The sequence below is a fragment of the Impatiens glandulifera genome, chromosome 6 (genome assembly GCF_907164915.1).
Source record: "Impatiens glandulifera chromosome 6, dImpGla2.1, whole genome shotgun sequence".
NCBI lineage: Eukaryota > Viridiplantae > Streptophyta > Magnoliopsida > Ericales > Balsaminaceae > Impatiens > Impatiens glandulifera.
In genome coordinates this window covers 55,107,471-55,128,160 of record NC_061867.1, presented here as the reverse complement: position 1 = coordinate 55,128,160, position 20,690 = coordinate 55,107,471, and the positions used below count along the sequence as shown (strand labels likewise).

Here is a 20,690-nt window from a genome sequence, read left to right as displayed (position 1 = left end):
ATAACCAGATTTAATCCACGAGTCAATACAATCAACATGGAAGCAATGACCGCACTTTGGTAGCCTCCGACATCGATCTCCAGCGACGGCATCGTGAAGACAAACCGCACAATATAAAGGAACTGATTCTTGTGAGAAAGTGAAGGCGGTTAGAGAATGCCACCACCGGTAGATTAGGTGGAAGCTGAGCGCGGCGGCGAAGAGCGCCACCACGAAGTTAATGTTGTTCAACAAGTGTGACATAGAGATATGGGGTAGATATATTGTCTATGTTAATATTTATAGATAAATAAATGAATGTATAGTATTATATATATAATATTTAATATTTATTGACAGGATCAATTATTGATAATTTATTGTGGATTTCAAATTTGGAGGCTGGGCAATTTAGCTTAAATTCATTTTTGGTTGTTAAATGTTTGGTGGTTAGCTAGAAGATGGTCTACTTGGAGGTATTATATGGATTAGGGATTTAAAAATAAAAATTCTAGTTGAAAATGACTATTTAAAGATTGACCTGAAATTTTTAATGATTACGATTTCAAATAACTCATAATTCAATCTAATTAATCGATCATGCTAAATTTTTCTAGAGACTCGTCGATTGAGAGAACCATAATTTTGAAGAGATGAGTTTCTACGTTTTATCACGATATATAAATAAATCTCTACAAATTAAACAATTTTGAAAGTTAGAGTTTCTATTCGAGAACGATATAAAGTGTATAAATATATGTCTAATTAAATTACGTTAAAAAACCTTATTTTATCTAAATTAAGATTTCGTAACAAAAAAAAAAAAATAACAATATTTTTTTGGTATGTTCATTACTTTTTTATATTTGAAAAAAATTGGGAGTTGGCTATACCTAATCCAATACATGATTAACTAATATTTTTATTATTTGAAAACATTAAAATAAACTAGTCAAATGACTGACTGAGGGGCAGTTGATTACTTAGTAGGTATTACCTAGAACCTATCTAACTGTAACAAAAAAGATGATTTGTTATAATCTAAATACATTTCCATAATCCCTAAAAACCCTAATTATTTGTCTAGATTTATATTCATATATAAAATATAAATTACTCTTATTACATGACCTACTATAATGAGTTATTTATAAATTATTTTTTAAAATTAAATTTGGTTATAAAAAATTTAAAACAAATTCTTGATGAATCTCGAGTTGAGCAGTTGAAGGGTTCCCCTAGAGGTTATTACGTTGGTATCAGAGCGGGTCACTGCGTTGAACCATATGTGTCGGGTTGTGCGGGAGAGTTGCTCGGAACCTTGGCGATTGTCGATGACTCAGCCTGTGAACGCCAAACGGCTAAGCTCGGGGAGGTGAGCGCGAGATCTCTGGGAGATTGCCGGGACCTTACCCGCATGGACGTGGGGCAGCTAAACATGGAGACCGCAGATTTAGATGAAATAAGAAAATGTTTCAGAATATTATGAAATTCAAATAAATCAATACAAGGCGTATTTTATTTTAACAAATATCTCAAATATCTCAATTGAATGTTAATTTAAACATGATAATGTTTGTATAAACATATAATTAAGTATAAATATCTCAATAAATTTATTCATATACTCTTTTTATTTGTATAGTGACAATGATGAAGACACTAATCATTCATGTAATAAGTAGTTACAATAATCATACAAACAAAATGGGAAGAATAGACAGTAGCTAGTAGACAATTTAAAAATAAGAATCTACAGATGTTCAATATAAGTTCTAAAAACAGTGTATACCTATTGTATTTAAACCTTTACACATATTTTATCGAGCCGACCATGAGACAGAGTCGATCTCATCTCTTGCAGACTTGTATAACTCAAGTCTATTCGAACACTGTTGCCTCCTTTCCATAAGTGCTGGATCCTCGTCCAGCATTTGCAAAAGATGATTACCCTACAAAAACACGAGAATTACCAATACTTGAAATATTTCATATCTTTCAGATAAAATTAACATTTTTGTTAATGCAGTTGTTGAATTTGAAACATTAACAGTTTTTCTTTCATCTCCATGCTAAAATGTTTATAATGAAGTTGAAAGGTAATTGGGTAATTGAACATAAGTTAATTAACACATAAGCTCAAGTTCTTGAAAATACTAAAGAGAATCCCGGTATAGAAAAATATTCGGTATAGCAATGAAAAGCCCGAAAAAGAAAAATACCCACCAAAAGGATTAGTGTAGAAAGCAGAAAGCAAGAAATCATAATAGATTTGAAGAAATCTAACCCTTCAACTTAATGCGTTCTTAATGGGAATCAAACTCTTACCAAAAGTCAAAATCATGTAAATATAATCTAATCTCGATCATGATCCAAAAATAGAAATAAGCCAAAAGTCATACTATATAACACTACCAGAAAAAAATCTTACACAACACGGAAACAAATCAATTTCGGTTTAAACTTTGGCAATTTTTCAATGGGATTGTGATTGTGATATCCCAATGAAAATAAGAAAGGAGAGAATGGAAAGAAATAGGTACCTCTTGCTTGCCCAACTGAGTGTAAAAATGATTAAGCAATGATCTTTTAGCTTCTCTAACTTGACAATAAACCACTGCTTTGGGTATTGTGTTCTTGAGTATATCAGAAACCATATTAACATAAGAAGACACATTTGATCCTATTCTCCTGAAGTGGCTTTCTCCGTAACGATCAATATTAGGATTATTAGCTGGATTATTTCCCGGTGGACCAGCAGCAGAATTGGCAGGATTATTCCCAACCGCCTTTTCTATTTCTTGAGGAAGTTTTCTAAAGAAATCGACTGTGAGATATGAAGATTCCATCTCCACCAATCTAGTAACTGTCTTCTTACTTTCTTCTCGAAACTTTTCCAAGGCTTCGTTACAGGCAGTAGCAATCTCAGCTTGTAATGTAGGAAATCTCTTCAATTCCTATTTTTTCAATTGAAACAGTCCAAAAATAATTTATACAGATACAGAAAAGAGAAAAACTATGGTCGCAAAATATCAAATTTAGTATAACCGCAATTTGGTTACCTGAGTTTCTCCTATCGACTTCCTCACAAGTTCTCTCAAGACAATATGGACCTGCGTGGACATCGAAAAATAACATTGTTATTTTATGTTAATTTTTTCTACATTTTCTAGAATGCAAATATTGTGATTTTCTCCAATACTCTCCTCCTTTTCATTCAAGGACTTCATGTAGGAAAGGTGGACATTAGCTGGGAAGTGAGTCACGTTCCTTGTAATATAAAATACTAAATATCCTTTATTTTTTTTATAACATATTAAAAAAATAAATACAAAGGATATTTTATTCATTTAACCTAAATAACTCCAAATAATCTACTTTTTCATCAAAACAATATTTCCCCCCAAAACTGGTTTATTTTTAAAAACTATACATCAAACAATCTCTTATTTCACCACATTTCCAAATGTTCTTGATCTGTAAAATATAATTATAATGATTAACACTATATATATATATAAATATAATATAACGTCAAACATAATTATAAATACAAAGGATATTTTAGTCATTTAACCTAGATAAACCCAAAGAATCTACTTCTTCATCAAAACCACATTTTTCCAAAAAATTGTTTATTTAAAAATGTTTTCACAACATTTCCAAATGCTCATATTGTTTATCTCCCTATCAGTTTTTTTGAGCTTGCATATATACTATGTAACTGGGATTAGCTCTAGGTTTTTCAGGCTTTCTTGATCTGTAAAGCATAATTATGATGATTATAGTAATATTTATATATATATATAGACCTACAAATTTGAGCCAAACAGGATGAGCATTTAAATAAACAGAGCCAGATTAATAGAAAGGAAGCAACTTACAGCATCCACAGATGCTTCTGCTGGCCCCCTAAAAAAATTCAATGAACCCTCAATAAGGCGACGATACCCTTGTTCAGGAGCAATCAAGTGTGGTTGATAACCATCGGATTGTGTAACAATTTTCTTGACATTCTGAAGAGATAGATGTCGATCAAATGGAAGCTTCCTTAAAGCAGCAGGGAGCTGGTGGTCAAATACACCATAAATTCGATCACCTCCTGGTCGCCTGAAAGAATAAATGAAATTTATTCCAATCAATTGTACATATCTTCTATTCACCCAATCAAAAAAGAACTGTTTGTGGAATTCTAATCAGATGAGAAATCTTGACAAAATTAGTATTTCCAAATTAAGCAAAAAATGAGAGTGGAACATTTGTCAACTGTCAAGTTCCCAATCATAATCAGCTTGTATGATGGCACCCTTTCCCAATAAATTTTCAAAAGAACAAAATAAAACATGTATTCCTAATTGGAACACTTTTTCTTCTGAATCCAGGTCCAATTAAGATATCGCCAATAAAATCCCAAATCTGGGTCTGAATAAGGCCTTGTTTGATGAAGGATTATTTAGATTTAATCGAAAAACTCTTTATCCCACATTTTGAACAACGCCATAATCCACATCAACTAAAATACTAAGATGCGCATGTCTTCATTTTTTTTTCAATATATCGTTCAAATGGCAGTCTTGTCTTTTCACCTACAATTTAAAGGACATATTGAACAATATCCCTTATCGAACAGCTTTTCTTTAGAATCTGATTTCTTTGAAAAAATAACCTTCCTCAAACAAGCTCTCTAAGTTCTGTTTCCAATCATCGACAAGTTATATCCAGCAAGCTTGAAATTCTATCAAAACTAAAGCTCTAGAGAAAAGGATCAAGATTTGGATAAACACTTACCCTCCATCCAAATGTTCCTTGAATATTTTGTCAAATGCACGACAAAGCTCCAAAATGGTGTACAATCGGGCCTGGAAAACAAAACATTTCAGCCATTGATAACAACAATAGTTATCTCTTTTGGTTGGTGTAGCAGGAAGATAGGAACCATGAGGAAATGTATGTACAAATTCTTACCCCTGCATCAACAGCAATAGGCCTACCAAGATGGTCCATCTCAGATTCAAGTTCATCAATATTTTTGTTAATCAATGATGTGATACTAGGTAATCTAGCCCTGATTACGGACTCCAAGTGCTGAAAAAAATAGAACCATACATCAGAATGCTAGGTGATTAATACAACAAAAAGCTTCAAAAAGGAACAAACAAAATTTACCATTGAGAGAAGCTTTGCGAGATATTCTGAACCCATTTTACTGGTCAAATGTGAATAGTCAGGACTTGTGGCAAAGTATTCACGTTCCTTCTCTCTAGCAGAAACCATATCTACATTTTTGTTGATATCAGCTTGTGAACGATTAACAACTCCAACCCAAGGATGCTGCAAGCGGTATGATCTTCCTTCAAGGACCTTCAAGAGAGAAATTAGTCTCTTAAAACCAATTTGAGGATATGAATAAAGAAATTTACTCCAGATGGAGAAAAAGTAGATAACAAGGATCAAAATATAAACTAGCATTTCAGCATTGTACACAAACAATCCTGAAGATAAACCTATAAGCTTGGATCTTCAAAGAAAAAGAGAACAAACAAATTCTGAAGATAAAACCTATAAGCCTAGATATTCAAAGAAAAAAGAGGATAAACTTTCATTATTTTTTCTCTGGAGCATCCTGATGGGAGAAAGAAAAATTGGAAGTAGTAGTGTCTTACATCCAATGCATTTGTTCCCTTATCCATCAGATCCAACTTTGTCAAAACTCCAAATGTTCGTTCACCTGAGCATGAAAATAAAAATGAGCTTACATAAGAAATTGTTTGATGTAGTTCTTTTCTTACAAATAAACCAGTTGTTTTTATAAATAAATAAACTTTATCTTATGGAAAAGTGGATTATTTGGATTAAATAACTAAATATCCTTTGTATTTAATATTTTAAAATGTTATAAAAAACGTGAAGGATATTTTGGAGATGATTTCACAGAAGAAGTGATTGATGATGTGATGGTGGTTTATTTGGATCAAATTCAAATAATCCACATCAAACAATTCCAAATTCGACTGATAAAAAATATAAAAGGAGCACTATCTTTTATATAGTCAACAACACTATGCAAAAACTTTTTTTTTTTATGCCTCCTGGTCTTTATATTGAAGCTTCAAATTAAAAAAAGAACAGAAAGAAATGTCAACTTTCATTAGTCAATGGTATGCAAAATCTATCTACCTGTTGGATCTACTTCCCTTGCAAGCTTGATAGCATCAGATGTTGCAATATCTTGATTGGCTGGAGATATGGCCAGTATAATAGAGTTAGGCTGCAAAAGCATATTTCAACAATTAGCAATATGAGAAGAAGTCTAAAGCATTGTTTGATGTGGAATTTTGGATATAATCCCAATAAACCACCATTCCCTCATTGATCAGTTCTTCCATCACATTCAAATCATCTACTCATTACCAAAATGTCCTTATTTTACTCTTTATAACATTTTAAAATATTATTTTGGAAATTTAACCCAACTAATCCAATTTTTCATAAAACAAAATACTGTGCAAGCCCTAAATGAACCCTGTGATGTATCCACCATATTCCTACTTGTTAAACAGAAAGATAGAGGCAAAGTCAAGCAATTATTACTTGATATATGCATTACAGATAGTATAAAAACAACTAACATAGATTTGTTTACATTGTTTATGAACCACAAATTAGCATTAAGAGAATCACATTTCTGAAGTTCCAAGACATGTTACTAGCATATCATTAAAAAATGTGAAGATACCTTTCTTCGTTGAATTAATATTCATGTTAAAAGAAGTAAACAAGGATTTATGGAGAAATTGGGATTCACAATATCATGTAACGAATATAAATAACATTATTTGTTAAAATTAGAAAATGAAAAAGGATAAAAGATAAAAAAAATATTATGTCTCGTGTGTATCACAGAAGAGTCGTCAGACCTACCTTCTCAACATATGTATTAACCATGCTCTCAATATCCTGAACAATACTTTCAGGCTGTCCCTCTGGAAAAAAAACATATTTGATGTTACACCAGGGAGGGATTATATATTGAACAAGCATCTAAAAGGAAAAGGAAAAAAATAAAAAGGTAGGACAACATACCAACCGCAACTTTGGTCAAACCAGGCAAATCAATCAAGGTTAAGTTGACAACTGCAAGCACATGAAACAGGGAAGGTAATCAGTCAAGGGTATGTGACTATGTACCCACCCAAACAAGCAGGAGTGAAAATATACTGCCAATTGAAGCTTATTTGATCTAGATTTATTCAAAATAAACTGTTTTTTTATCATTTTTAAATGCATCAAGTAGGGGTTGAACCAACAACTTTGCGATTAGGAAGCGAACATTCTTCGTCTCTAACTACTGAGCTACACTACATTTGCATTTTTTTAATCTTGTTTAATGAAGAAGTCAATTATTTGGGTCAAATTACACAAATATCCTCAGTATTTAACATTTTAAAATGTCAAAAAGAATAAAATAAGGGTATTTTAGTTGATGATTTGAATGATGGGATGCAAGAAGTATTGTTGGTGGGATAGTAGTTTATTTAATTTAAATCCAAATAAACCACATCAAACAAGGCCTTGATCATTATAAGAAGGGAATCAAACAAGTCCCAGCACTGAGTCTAGTTTCAAATACTAGTCTCTTTGAGATGTACAAAAATGGACAATATCATCAATTAACAATAACTTCTTCAAAATTGGAACGATTCATCACAATCTCTGAGATGTTGTTTTTCTATTCTATTTAATTATAAACATTAAGCTTCAAACAAAAATTGCTATAACTTCTTCGAAATTCATAACGCTTTGCTTTCATCATTGTCTACTACATATGGGATAGAACTAAAAGTCAGTGCCCTAATTTCTGCAATATTGGTTGTTTAATTCTTCATCTCACTAATCTAGTCACAGATTTATTTATTTTTTCTCGATCAAAGACCGCCGCTATTCTACAAATAAAATAAACCAGTCACTCCGGTATAGGAAACCGAATTGTTACAAGCTTGAAACAAAAAGAAATGTCAATCTTTATCACATCAAATGAATCCTATATTGATTTAGTTATCCAAGACCTTTTCCTTATTATATAAAAAAAGGTATACAAAATCAACTTTGCATTCTACCAAAGAAAATCAAATTAAAATGAAAGAATGGATGTGATCTCAATCTGTTAGCCATAGAACAATTCATTAAAATGACTTACCATTTCGAGAATAAATACTAAGATGAATCGGAACAGGCGAAATCTGCTTCGTCTTCCCTGTAACCCTATCGGTTTCATTCTCAATTTCCTTGCGAACAAGAGCTGCAAAAGAGAAGGATCTTAATAATAATAATAAATCAATAATAAACTTGATAAACTAATTAATCCATAAAATCTTCATACAGAAATCTGTGAATTTCCTGCGAGGCAAGTGAGAAAACTCAGCATAATCCTGTCCACTTTCAATCTGATAAAGCTGCAATACTAAAGGTCTCCTTGTCACAATACCTACAATAGCGGTTTACATCAGATTCAGGTAGAATTCAAGTTGAAAAAGAGTAAAATTACTATACCAGATCCTCTAGGAAGAAAATCCCTCCCGACTATACTCTCCAACACAGATGATTTTCCAGAACTCTAGCAACACGGAGAATCATCAAAGGTGTTAAGTGAGATGAAATTTAGAGTGAAAATTAGAGGAAGTAAAGTTGAAAACCTGGCCACCGACGACGGCGACGGAAGGAAGAGCGTCCCAAAGAGATGAAAGAGTTGAGTCTCCACCGCCATGATCACCGAGAGCAGTACAAGCTCTTTGAATTCGATTGACTAAACCGATTAAACTTTCCATGGTGGCCATATGATCTGATAAACGAAATCGTTGAAGATTATGAACGATTAAACCCTAGAATCGTGAGCTCTGTTAGAATTTAGAAATGAATGATCGAATTTCAACTGATAAATACAGTAATTGAAGAAGAAGAAACTCTTTGTTTCTCTCTCTAGAATAAGCGTTTTATTGTTCCCTTATGCTGACCGTTGAGTAAAGAGGTTTTCAAAGGTCGTACGAATATTATTCCTATAGTTTGCGCGTGATAAATATATATTTTTTTTTAATTTTGAGAATATAATATAAACTATATTGAAACCGAATGTTACGTGTCGTTGATACTATGACGGTAAAGTATTAGTAGAGGTTATTGAGTGATTTTCGAGTATTTGAATGTTATTACTATGACGGTGACGTATTAGTAGAGTTTATTTGGTGATATCCGAGTATTTGAATGATGACTGAAAAGTTTGGATGGATACGAATAATACGACAAGTTTATATATTTAGGTTATCATTCAAATTGTTATCAGGTTTCAGTGAAATCGTCTAATATTTAATAATCGTAATTGTCTGATTCGTATTATTCATAAATAACGATTTTTTATATTCGCTCCGGAAAGTCGGTGAAATCGGTTGAAGAGTTAACCGTTCCTTTCGAGAATTTATAGACTCGATATAACTAACATTTTTTTTTTTCATGTCATTTTTGTTGTTTAAACGGTTTTCATCACTTTTCATATAAATGATTTTTTTTAAAATATATATATAATATTAAAACATTTATTTATAAGATTTTATTATGTATATATATTTTTTTTAGAGAATATGTTATGATTTCACAACTTTATGATAATGATATTAAAAGAAAGGTATAATGGGTGGGGACCACTATCACATTATTATGTTATCACAATTTCAATTTAGGACAATTTTATTAAATGAAACATTTTTTGAATTTATTTGTTCCAGCTACCTTATATTTAAGATAAAGTTATTAGGTACTATATCAGAGATTGTTTGATATGGGGTTATTTGAATAAATAAAATTATATCATGGTTTTAAAATATTATTGGATTATATAAGATTTATGAGTTAAAATATTTTATATTTAATATTTAAATTTTATAAATAAAAATAATTTGATAATCTAAATAATTTAATTAATAGTGACTAATGATGAAAATGATATTATTTGAAAATGAGATTGATTTATATAATACATTTGTCATACTAAAAAAAATCAAGAAATCTGTATTTGAAAAAGAAAATGTAATTCCAAAAGTGTTGTTTTTGTTGTACAACAAAAATGATGTTCTTACATATTTTTGTATATAAAATGTCTATAATTTATTTTTCATCATTAATTAAATATTGTTATTTTATGTTCAAGAAATTTGGGATTCCAAACAAGCCAGGTGCACAAAAATTAAATATTGTTATTCTATGTACATTTTTTGGAAGTTTCCAAGTACAAATTGGTGGACCACTATTTAGGCCGAAATCCCTTCACCATTAAGTAATTGTATTTTCATAAAATGCTTTAATATTAATATATAATATTTTGTCTATTTAATTACAAGTTATTTAAGTGAATTATTGGAGATATAATTATATTTGATAAGAAATCAAATAAATTTAACTCTTATGATTACAGTGTTTCATAAATTATAAATTATGAGTTAAATATTGAATTTTTTAAGTGCTTAAATTAAATAAATGTTTAAATGTATCAAATAAAATATATTAATTTGGAGTACTTTGTAGATAAGTTGATTTAAGAAAATATATATGTAAACATTATTTTATCTTTGTCATAACAAAATTTAATTGATTTTAATAGTTACAATTAATTAATTATTTATGTTTTTTTTAAAGAGGGGATAGTTGTTTAAGTATATAACGACAAAAACACGAGTGTGATATAGTGAACACAGACACGAGTAACCATTCAAACATAAGTAAAAAAATGTTACAAAAAAAACAAACATAACATAAAATTTAGTATTAACGAGCTCAAGGATTTTTAAAAATATCAATTAGTTCACCGACCGTTTCTATTGATTTTTCATGAGAGATCTCCCATATCATCATAATAATAACGTTGTGGAGTAAATACGTCGATCAACCGCGGTCATTGAAAGTCTTATAGATCATTTCGAATCAAATAGTCCACCAGAAAATAATCGAAATAGGAACTCATTGACACAATTCGACCGAGTTCGCGGTTTATTTATTTATGTTAAATTATACTATTTGTTAGGTAGCTTTTACGGTATTAATGTGACATTACCGCTTAATTTTTTTTAAAACTAATATAATTCACGGTTTTGTTTATTTAATTATTAAAAAAATAGTAAAAAATATATTTATTCACTCGTTTTATTTAAAATTTTCTCGTTATTTATTTATTCCCACCCACTTCTGAATCTTGGGTCCATCCCTACTTGTCTTTATTGTATAATTTCATGTATGATACAACTAATACCACATAAATATAACACAAATCAATATTTATAACATGACAATGTAATATTTATAACATGACAATTCATTATTTATAACATGACAATTCAAATGTGTTCAAATGCTTCTTTGGAGCTCTGATCTACAGTATCTGGAAGGAACAAAATATAAGAATTCATAGTACAAATTAAAGATCATAGGAAAAAAGTTTGGGAAGACATAGTCACATATGGAAATGCACTAATATACACTTGGAGAAGAATTCCGAAAAATGAAGACAATCTGAAGCTAAGTCAAAGATGGAATATTCCTTTCAAAATTGTTACAAGGAAAAGCAAATCCAAAATTCGGTAGAATTTGTTGTGTGTTTGTTGTTTTGTTTGTTTTTTTAATTAAGTTTGGTTGCTTAAAACTCATTTGTTGTTTTTAATAAAGATATCTAGCTTTGTTTCTTAAAACTTTCATATTTTTAGGTCTTTTAATGAAATGGCATTATGATATTTTAAAAAAAAAAACATGACAATTCAATTTTCACAATATGACAATTTAGTTTTCACAACATTACAATGCAATATTTATAATATGACAACTATTTTAAGAACATTACATAAATATTTTAAATTAATGGAACTTAAAAACTTCAATACATCTAATGCAGACCCGAACATACCTAACACAAATTTACATGATTAAATCTCTTCCTAAATCAAAATAATTTTGTAGTTTTCACAACATTACATGCTACTTTTGTTAATACGACAACGCAATTTTGAAAACATGACAACGCTGTTTTGAGAATATGATAACGATGTTTAGAGAACATGACATACACGTTTCAAGTTTAAGCAACAACTTAAAATGTTATTTAAACACGACAATTTTTTTTTTATGTAACTTCACTAAAATTCAAGAGAAATCTAAAATTGGTTTATTTAAGAAGAAAACTACTAAAATTGACCATTTAGAGTTTGCAAATGTGTTGTTTTTCCTCTCAATAACAAATGTTTTCAAACTGTACATTCAAACTAATTCATATAAAATGAAATAGATACAACATATTATTTCAATAACCAAAACCAATTTTATCTATATATGGACTTCTTTTGAACTCTTCAATAGTGACTTGATAAAACCTTTATGAGAAAGACACAACACAGATAAATACCTTGTATCAATGGAGAATCATTGATTAATAGAGTCTTATACATTTTTAGATACTCTATTAATCAAGATTAATACCTTGAAATAGTCTCCACATTCTTCTTTTATCCGTCATTTTGCGTGTTGTTTCGGATATCCTACTATTCTTCTTCCAGATCAATATTGAAGAACGATAGTCGAACGAAAAACAGAAATCGCAGGTGGCAAATGGGAAAAGGAAGAGACGAGATAGAGAATGCTAGAGTTCGATAGATAGAGGCTGCGCATGCACTATTTTTTGTATTTTATTAAATTACATTCAATATATATAAATAAATAATAATTATTATTGGCGTGGGCTTAAGGCCCATTCCCACATGCGTGTCTCTGCATATCATGCCATCTTCTAATTGGATTTTTTTCTTAGCAAGAAAATAAATAAAGTCCAAATTGAATTTCCAAACCAATAAAAATCTAATTGGAATTGACTAAATCATAAATATTGTGTAATTTATAACTAAATATTTCATTAATTTCTTAATATTGACTGAACTTAACTTTATATTATTGCTATATATTAATAGTTTTATTTTAAACATAAGTATAAGCCAGATGAGTTCGAGAATACCATTTTCATTCCTAACAGTAACGCCCTAATTGAATTATTGAATTGCTATAGAAAATAGTATAATTTATTATTGTTTTTTACTTCTAATTGTTGGTTTAAAATTATGCAGTCATAATTTATCTTATTTCAGAGCTTATTTAATATTTGATTTTAAAAAAAAAATTATCGTTTAAAGGAAAAATAGATCGTATTACATGTCATTTGACTACTCATAAAGAAAATGCTATTTGTTATTGAAAAGTGAGGATTTCTTTATTCTTCAACAAAATAATGTGAATGGAAGAAAGAACAAAATTAAGTTTGGTATGTAATAACTTTATTTTAGTCAAACTAGTTTAACAGGGTAAGTGATAAGATTTCGTCTAAAATACCCATAATCATAAACAAATTCGATTTAAAATCGGAGTTGTGACTCATGGATAATGCCAGTTTTTTAAATTCAAAAATAATTTAGAAAAATAAAAGTCTCCATATTGATTTGGACTAAAAAACTATAATATTATGTTTAGTAACCATAAAATTTGATTTAATTAGAATTAGAGATGTAATTTCAATTCTTATAATTGGTAGATCATTTAAGATTTTAAAATTTTAAATTATAATTTTAATAGAATTCAAATAACTTAATTTTATAATATTCTTATATAAAATTTAGAAAGAAAATTAATCTTTTATTTTAATTTAGAAAGTTAATAAGTTGAATCAATAATATTATTTTTTAATATAGAGAGTTAAAATGTCAAATTAATGTTTTTATTTAATTTAATAAAACATTATATATATATATATATATATTTAATTTAGAAAGTTATTCTGACGAAACAATATTTTATTTTTTAATTTAAAAAGTTAACATGTCAAACCGATAATTTTTAATTTATGAAGTTAAAATGTCGAATCAGTATTTTTTCTTAACGAAAATTGAACTCTATGTAACATTCTTCACATTTCAAGTATCTTAATAAGTTATGTCAACTCAATATCTTAATAATATAGATAATATATATTTAAATTATTTTTATTATATTTTTTCAAACATAAAAATTAGAATTAAATTAAGGGCTTATAATTAAAATAATAATATATGGTTAATTGAAAATAGTAAAATAATGTTTTTTATTTTTTCTCAAACAAATCTTAAATAATAAGTGTGATTTCCCAACCACAGACACTAATTTTTTAAAATTTTCAATATTGATTTAATTTAGTCTTGTTATTCACACTTAATCATACAAAGTTCTCCCTACTTAGACCAACTTGCTAGATGAATTGTCCAAACCTACTAAGATTAATATTAATTATTTGATATATTGTACATTAAAAGTCATACTAGTAGTTACAATAATTGAAAGAAATTATTTGTCTAATCCAAATATGGATTGAATAAATAATTAAAATAATCTGGTGTTAACTTTCACATTAATATTTTCTTCCCTACATTTGAATAATAGAACATAAAAAAATATCCAAACAAGATAAGGTTGTGTAGATACAAAACTATATAGAGCTAGGTTCTTAAAATAAAAAAATAAAATAATATCTTTCATAAATAAATAAGCTACATGCAAGAAGATTCAAACTGTTAATATTTGTTTAGAAAATACTATTTAATATTTTAATTTAATAATTTTATTTAAAATAATAAGATATTTTGAAATTGTAATTTTATTTTTAATTTATATATAATTACTAAAATTAATGATAATTTTAAATAAAATATTTTGACATTAATTTTATTTTTAATTTTTTTAATAAGATTAAAAATTCTAGTTTATAATATATTTTATTTAAAATAACTATTTATGAGACAATAATTTATTTTAAACAAAATCTCGCATAAAAAATAATAAAAAATGATCTTATTCAACCACCACGAAACCTGACATGAGAATTAATTTTTTTACTGTCTCCATGAGTTTTTTTTTAGCTCAGACCTTTGTCGTAGTGATAGTCGGCGAGAGGTGATTCATGTCGGACTCAAATCTTTTGAATTTAAACGTTGGAGGTGCGACTGGAGTCGTGGCTATCTCGGAAATAAAGAACGGAAAAGAAGAGCGATTGATGTAAATTTAATCAATCCAATTAAAATTGTTAATTTGGGATCTTCAAACGTAGACTTAGAGCCATTGGTGTCTCGGGCTCGGGCATAAGGTGTCTTTTAGTATGGATTCAATTCTTGAAAAAGATATGTACTTTATGAAACAAATTTAAAACAACATTTATCATTTCAATTGATAAGTGTATTAGACCCTTAGCCGAGAAAAGAATCCAACAATTATTTGTTGTGTCAAACACATCATAAGACCTTATGTAGATAAGGTGCAATGATTCAATTGTTTAAAATGCCAACAAATATGTGTAATTGTGATCTTCTTAGTCGGACCGATAATGATCTTAGGGATTTATTGAGTTCAACGAGGACACCCAATTATTGTAAGAGACCAATTGATAGCCACATATTTATTACACAAAATCCATTTGTATTGATAACGGACCACATGTGTATATGGTGATAATATGGTTTGAACGTTATATTGTTGTGTCTCCTCACCGAGAACAAACACATTGAATCCAAGTTTAGATTAACAAAGTTTTTATACATTTATTTCAAAACACCCGACAACTCATTACATATCTATTCGCAACCATTTTCGCATTGTTAACTCCATATCAAATTGTTATTCAAAATAAGTACACTATTAACTAATTCCAATATTATACAACAAACACATTGTACTACTTTTAAAATTGAGATATTTGATTCAAAATAGTACAATATTACATACAAATAAAGTAAACATTCTAAATAGTAATTTGTTATTAATATTGTATTAATGTAATTGTCCAACTAATTTTTAAATTGCAAATTCCATATAATATATTGTAATTTGGAAAATTATTCAAAATGTTTGACCATATATAATATTACTAGATTTGCATAATAATAATAATAATAATATAGTTGAGAATAAATAATCATTTCTTTATATTCAACTTCTCTCCTCATTTCTCTCATTTCCCCTTCCCTCTCCTCCTCTCTGTAAATTCCTTCAATTCCGAAGGAAGAACACAACGAAGAAGACGAAGAATCATCATCATCAGATCTATATCATTTGATCACAAGAACATCAGAATTCACACAAATCCATTCGGTAATGAAGTGCAAAAAGCATTTAAACGATTCCACAAGCGAAATCGGCGTATGCGCATCTTGTCTCCGTGAACGTCTCTTCTCATTAATATCCATTCAAGCAACAGAAGAACGTAAGGAATCAGAATCACAACATCATCCTTATGCTGCATGTAATCGGAATTCAAATTTGAATCACAATGAACAACAACATCATCTACATCATAGCATATCCGAACAACGATTCTTCTCTACTCCACAGGTATGGTCTACATCTTCAACTAACGATGTAGACGTAATGAAAAAGAAGAAGAAGAAAAGTCGATTCTCTGTCATATCAAACTTATTCAGATCTAAATCTGATAAAATACGAATGGAATCAACAATTAACAACGTTGTTGTTGATTCTTCATCATCATCAACAGCATCACCTTCCTGGTTTACAACTATGTTATCAACAAACAAAAAGAAGAAATCGAGATTATTCTCCTTTCATAAAACTACATCTCGTACAACAAGAGATCGTGGTTCAACTTCAGATAATGTTTATGAAGAAGATGAAGATAGTTTCGAAAGATCTAGCGGTTATTCATCTGAATCTTCATACGGATATAACAAAAGAACGCCGATGAAGATTGCTGGACGGCCTAGTCATTCGAGAAACAGTACTATGAGTCCTTTGGTTCGATTGAATCAGAAAGGAATGCCGATGAACTCCGGCGACGTTAGATTACCGCCGGCGAGAACTCCGTTATCGAACGGTTCGTCGTTTTGTTCTAACAGATCGCGAAAACTTAGCGATGTTGGAAGATTCAATCACAACCGTTGATTTGGATAATCTAGTCAAAAGCAACTACCGTGGAATAGTGAAAGTACGGTTTTACCCCTCTATGATTTATCCTTTTTTTTACTTTTACTATTACAAAAAGAATTCATATAGGAAAAAAAAATTCTATTCATATAGGTTTAATAAGGATATGATTTTTTTTGGGTAATCAAATATGGATGTAATTAAAAATTAGGATAAAGTTTGTGGATCAATTTTTACATTAATTGATCTTTTATGGACTTATTTATATATTTTGCGAATATTTTTTTTTTTGGCTCAAACGAGGCTGAAATTTTGAATTTTGTCGTATGTGATCGAACTATTAAAGTGTTATTTTTATTTTAAGTTATCTAATTAATTTGTAACGTTTTTAAATGTGGTGATATTTAGAGATGTTTTGAACGTATTTTTAAAAATTGATTATTGTTTTCGAAATGGGATTTAAATGACTACAACAATGTGAAATATAAGAAATATTTGAGAAATTTTGAATAGAAATAAATTTTGTATTTAATTTTTAAATAATTTTATAATGACGTAACATTGTGTATTAATTATCAATTTGATCGTATTTGTGTTTTAAATTGAGTATTTTTTTATTTAAAAATGTTGAATTACTCCATAAATGTGTAATGTTTGGAAATATATTAAAAGTAAAACAAATAAATTTGATAAATAAATTTGATATTTTGTTTGTAAAAATGTAATAAATTAATTAAAAGAACGAAGTTATACAATTAACATTTATTCGTTTTTTAACAAACTTTAAATTTTTAAAATTTTAATAATTATAACTCCATATTACATAAATCAAAATTCGGGTCTTATTAAATAAAACGATACAATTTCGAACTTTAAATATCAATTTTTTTTTTTCAAATTCTGAAATCTTAACTTCTGCGGGTCTCACGGAAGTCTTACTTTTAGAGCCATCCCTTTCTTTTAGTGTACGTTAGGCCTTGTTTGTTTTAGTTTTCTTTTTATATTTATAAAGATAACTTAACAACTTTTTCGAATATTAAAAATTAAAATAATTAATTAATTTTAAATAATTTTGTTTGATTTTAAAAGAGAATTATTTGTATTTTGTATATTTTTTTATAAAATAATTATAATTAATAATTTAATAATTTAATTAATATAATCTAAAATTTTAGAGTTAATTAAATTGAAAGTGATATTAAAATAATTTCAAATATCAAATAATATAAAAGTCAAATTAGGGCTAGGAGGCCAAAGGAGATTTCAGACCTTTTTTTTTTCAAACCAAGCAATAAATAAATAAAAATTATATGCCAATAATTTAATTATCGAAAATTTCAACTAATTAAATTTTTGATTATCAATTAGATTCTCGTTTTATATAACTTTAACCATAATAAGTTTAAAATTATGATATTTAAAATAGAATGTTATAATAAATACCAATCTCACAAAACTTTAAATCTTTTTTAAAATATAAAAAATCTCAAAGTTGATTATCAATATATAAAAAGTTATTTTAATTTAAATAAAAAATACTAACAGTCAACCTTAAGAATAAATTCTGAAAAAATAAATTATATGATTGTAATTTTATTTTGAGTTACAATATATAGTAGTAATAAGTTGATATATTCATAATTCAATAGAGTTGATTATATAATTTTAAGGATAGATTGAATCTAATAGTTAAATTGTAGAATCTCCATTCAAAATTATATCAATATACATATATTAATTATTATTTTAAAGTCATAACAACTTGAACTCATGAATTATTTTAGTAAGATTTTGTTAGTAATTATATAGATGAATATTTTAATAATATTTTGTTAGTAATATATGTATGTTTTAGTAATATCAAATTATAGTCATTATATATCTGTTTATTTGGTAATATCAAAACAATACTGTAATATTTGAATAGGTTATAATATCAATTTTCAACTTTAATTAAGTAAAAAATAGTCTTGACCCTCATTTTGAAAAAAAAAAATTTGTTTTTTAAATTTATCTTAAATTACCATAATTAATCAATTTAATAACATTTTTTTTTGTTTAAACCCAACTATAAGTGTTTTTAGTTTGTGATAGTTAACATTATTAACAAAAACAAAAAAAAACTTAATCTAAAATAAATATTTTAAATAAGATGTGACACAATCTACATGTTTATTTATTTTTCTTGAATGTGATCTCATCCAAAATTTATATACATTTAAAAATATTGGTTGGAGTTGAGAAATAAGAAAATTATATTAATGTGTAGAATTTATTTTGAAGTTAACCCAACTTTCTATAATGAATATTTCAATTTCAAATTAAGATGTTCTAAATAGAAAATAAATTTGACATATTTAATCTTTTAGTTAATACTCTTTTAAAATATCTTATATGTCTAAATTAATATTTAAAAGAGATATTTTATAGAGAAAAAATTATAAAAAAATATTATCAACTTTTTTTCTCCACAATCCAAACACAACTTTAAAAATTGTTTTTGAATTGTTCATATATGTTTTTGGCGAGAAAGTCAACTAGATACACTTTTTCCTTTGACTCATTATGCACTAGTAAGATCTTGTTTGATGTGTTATTAACAACTTTATTCTATTATTTAAAATATATAATTTTTTTATAAATTTAAATTTATTTTAATTAATATATTTTTGCATCAAACAAGAATTTGTTTTTTTTACCAAGCCTCAATGAGCGAAAAAAAGTCAACAGTCACTAAATTCACTTCAACTTAAGGCTTTTTAAATGAGAATCGAACTCGTGAACTTTGTTCATTAAAAAATCAATATTTTACCAAATAATTCATGATCAAACAAGCTCTAATACTTGTATGGTCTTCTCCTAATGGAAATCATCATATGTTGTTGAAAATAATAGTATCCTCTCCCTAGTGGGATATTAGTTGTTCATAACTAATAACAAACATACATTTTTGAGAGTTGATGCACACTTTTTTTCTAGAACAATGATAAGATTTTGCAATTTTTTTTAAAAAATAAATAAAAACTTGAATCATGATCGATTGTGAACTCATAACGCTCATCTAGTTTAATATTGATATGTTTTCTTCGCTTTCAAGACAAGATTCAATTATTGTGCTTTGAATTTCGATTTTATCATTGAGTTTAATTTATAGTGCACAACCTTTTTCACCCATTTCATATGTATAAAGGGGAGATTTCTAGTTAAAAGGTTGGATCTTTGTTTTTTTTTTTTGTAGACTTTACCATAGTGGACATAATTATAATAGGTTAGACTTTGACTGGCTACCCAATAACTATAAAGTTAATAAATGTTCTAAACATATTAATTGTTCATTTGAAAATATTGTTGGTTTTGATCCATAAATTTTTTTGGTCAAATATCTTTTTCGATATAAATCTAGATAAGGTAACGTTTTCATACTTAAATTCATTAAACGACATTTCCAAACACAAATACATACCAACTTACAAGAAAAAAAGTGTTACGTGCTAGTAAAATAGAAAAATCTTAGAAATATTTGAAGTGTGAAAAAAATATGATAAAAAAGATGAATTTTTTGAGATTTTTTTAAAAACATATTTTAGTATTTAAGAGTTAAATTTAATAAAAGTAGAGTAAATGTATTTTTATTGATAAATTAAATAATTTAATTGTTAGTATCATATTGATGTAATATAGATTTTTTTTTTTCAAAATTCTAAAGAAATTCAAAATAACCCAAGATCAGA

The 20,690-nt window shown here is 27.6% G+C and overlaps 2 protein-coding genes across 2 annotated transcripts; one reads left to right on the top strand and one right to left on the bottom strand.

The window, feature by feature from the left end:
* Window positions 1-1,624: 1,624 nt before the first annotated feature.
* LOC124941467 (phragmoplastin DRP1E-like) lies at window positions 1,625-8,898 on the bottom strand. The gene is made up of 15 exons (XM_047481801.1): window positions 8,673-8,898; window positions 8,530-8,593; window positions 8,360-8,464; window positions 8,177-8,278; window positions 7,063-7,113; window positions 6,901-6,962; window positions 6,157-6,247; window positions 5,643-5,707; window positions 5,146-5,340; window positions 4,945-5,064; window positions 4,768-4,838; window positions 3,864-4,089; window positions 3,042-3,092; window positions 2,523-2,936; window positions 1,625-1,931 (listed from the first exon to the last, which is right to left on the bottom strand). The coding sequence occupies exons 1-15, from the start codon at window positions 8,811-8,813 to the stop codon at window positions 1,800-1,802; spliced, it is 1,890 nt and encodes a 629-aa protein (XP_047337757.1). The 5' UTR covers window positions 8,814-8,898; the 3' UTR covers window positions 1,625-1,799.
* Window positions 8,899-16,044: 7,146 nt separating this feature from the next.
* On the top strand, window positions 16,045-17,242 carry LOC124943388. The gene has a single exon (XM_047483900.1). The coding sequence runs from the start codon at window positions 16,174-16,176 to the stop codon at window positions 16,975-16,977; it is 804 nt and encodes a 267-aa protein (XP_047339856.1). The 5' UTR covers window positions 16,045-16,173; the 3' UTR covers window positions 16,978-17,242.
* Window positions 17,243-20,690: the final 3,448 nt, after the last annotated feature.

Bases quoted from the DNA above. Each gene is read 5' to 3' on its own strand.
- LOC124941467 (XM_047481801.1), bottom strand. From the start codon at position 8,813: ATGGCCACCATGGAAAGTTTAATCGGTTTAGTCAATCGAATTCAAAGA. The intron at 6,963-7,062 runs GTATGTTGTCCT...TTTTTTTTCCAG, and splicing joins TTTGACCAAAGTTGCGGTTG to AGGGACAGCCTGAAAGTATT. The intron at 6,248-6,900 runs GTAGGTCTGACG...ATGCTTTTGCAG, and splicing joins TTAATACATATGTTGAGAAG to CCTAACTCTATTATACTGGC.
- LOC124943388 (XM_047483900.1), top strand. From the start codon at position 16,174: ATGAAGTGCAAAAAGCATTTAAACGATTCCACAAGCGAAATCGGCGTA.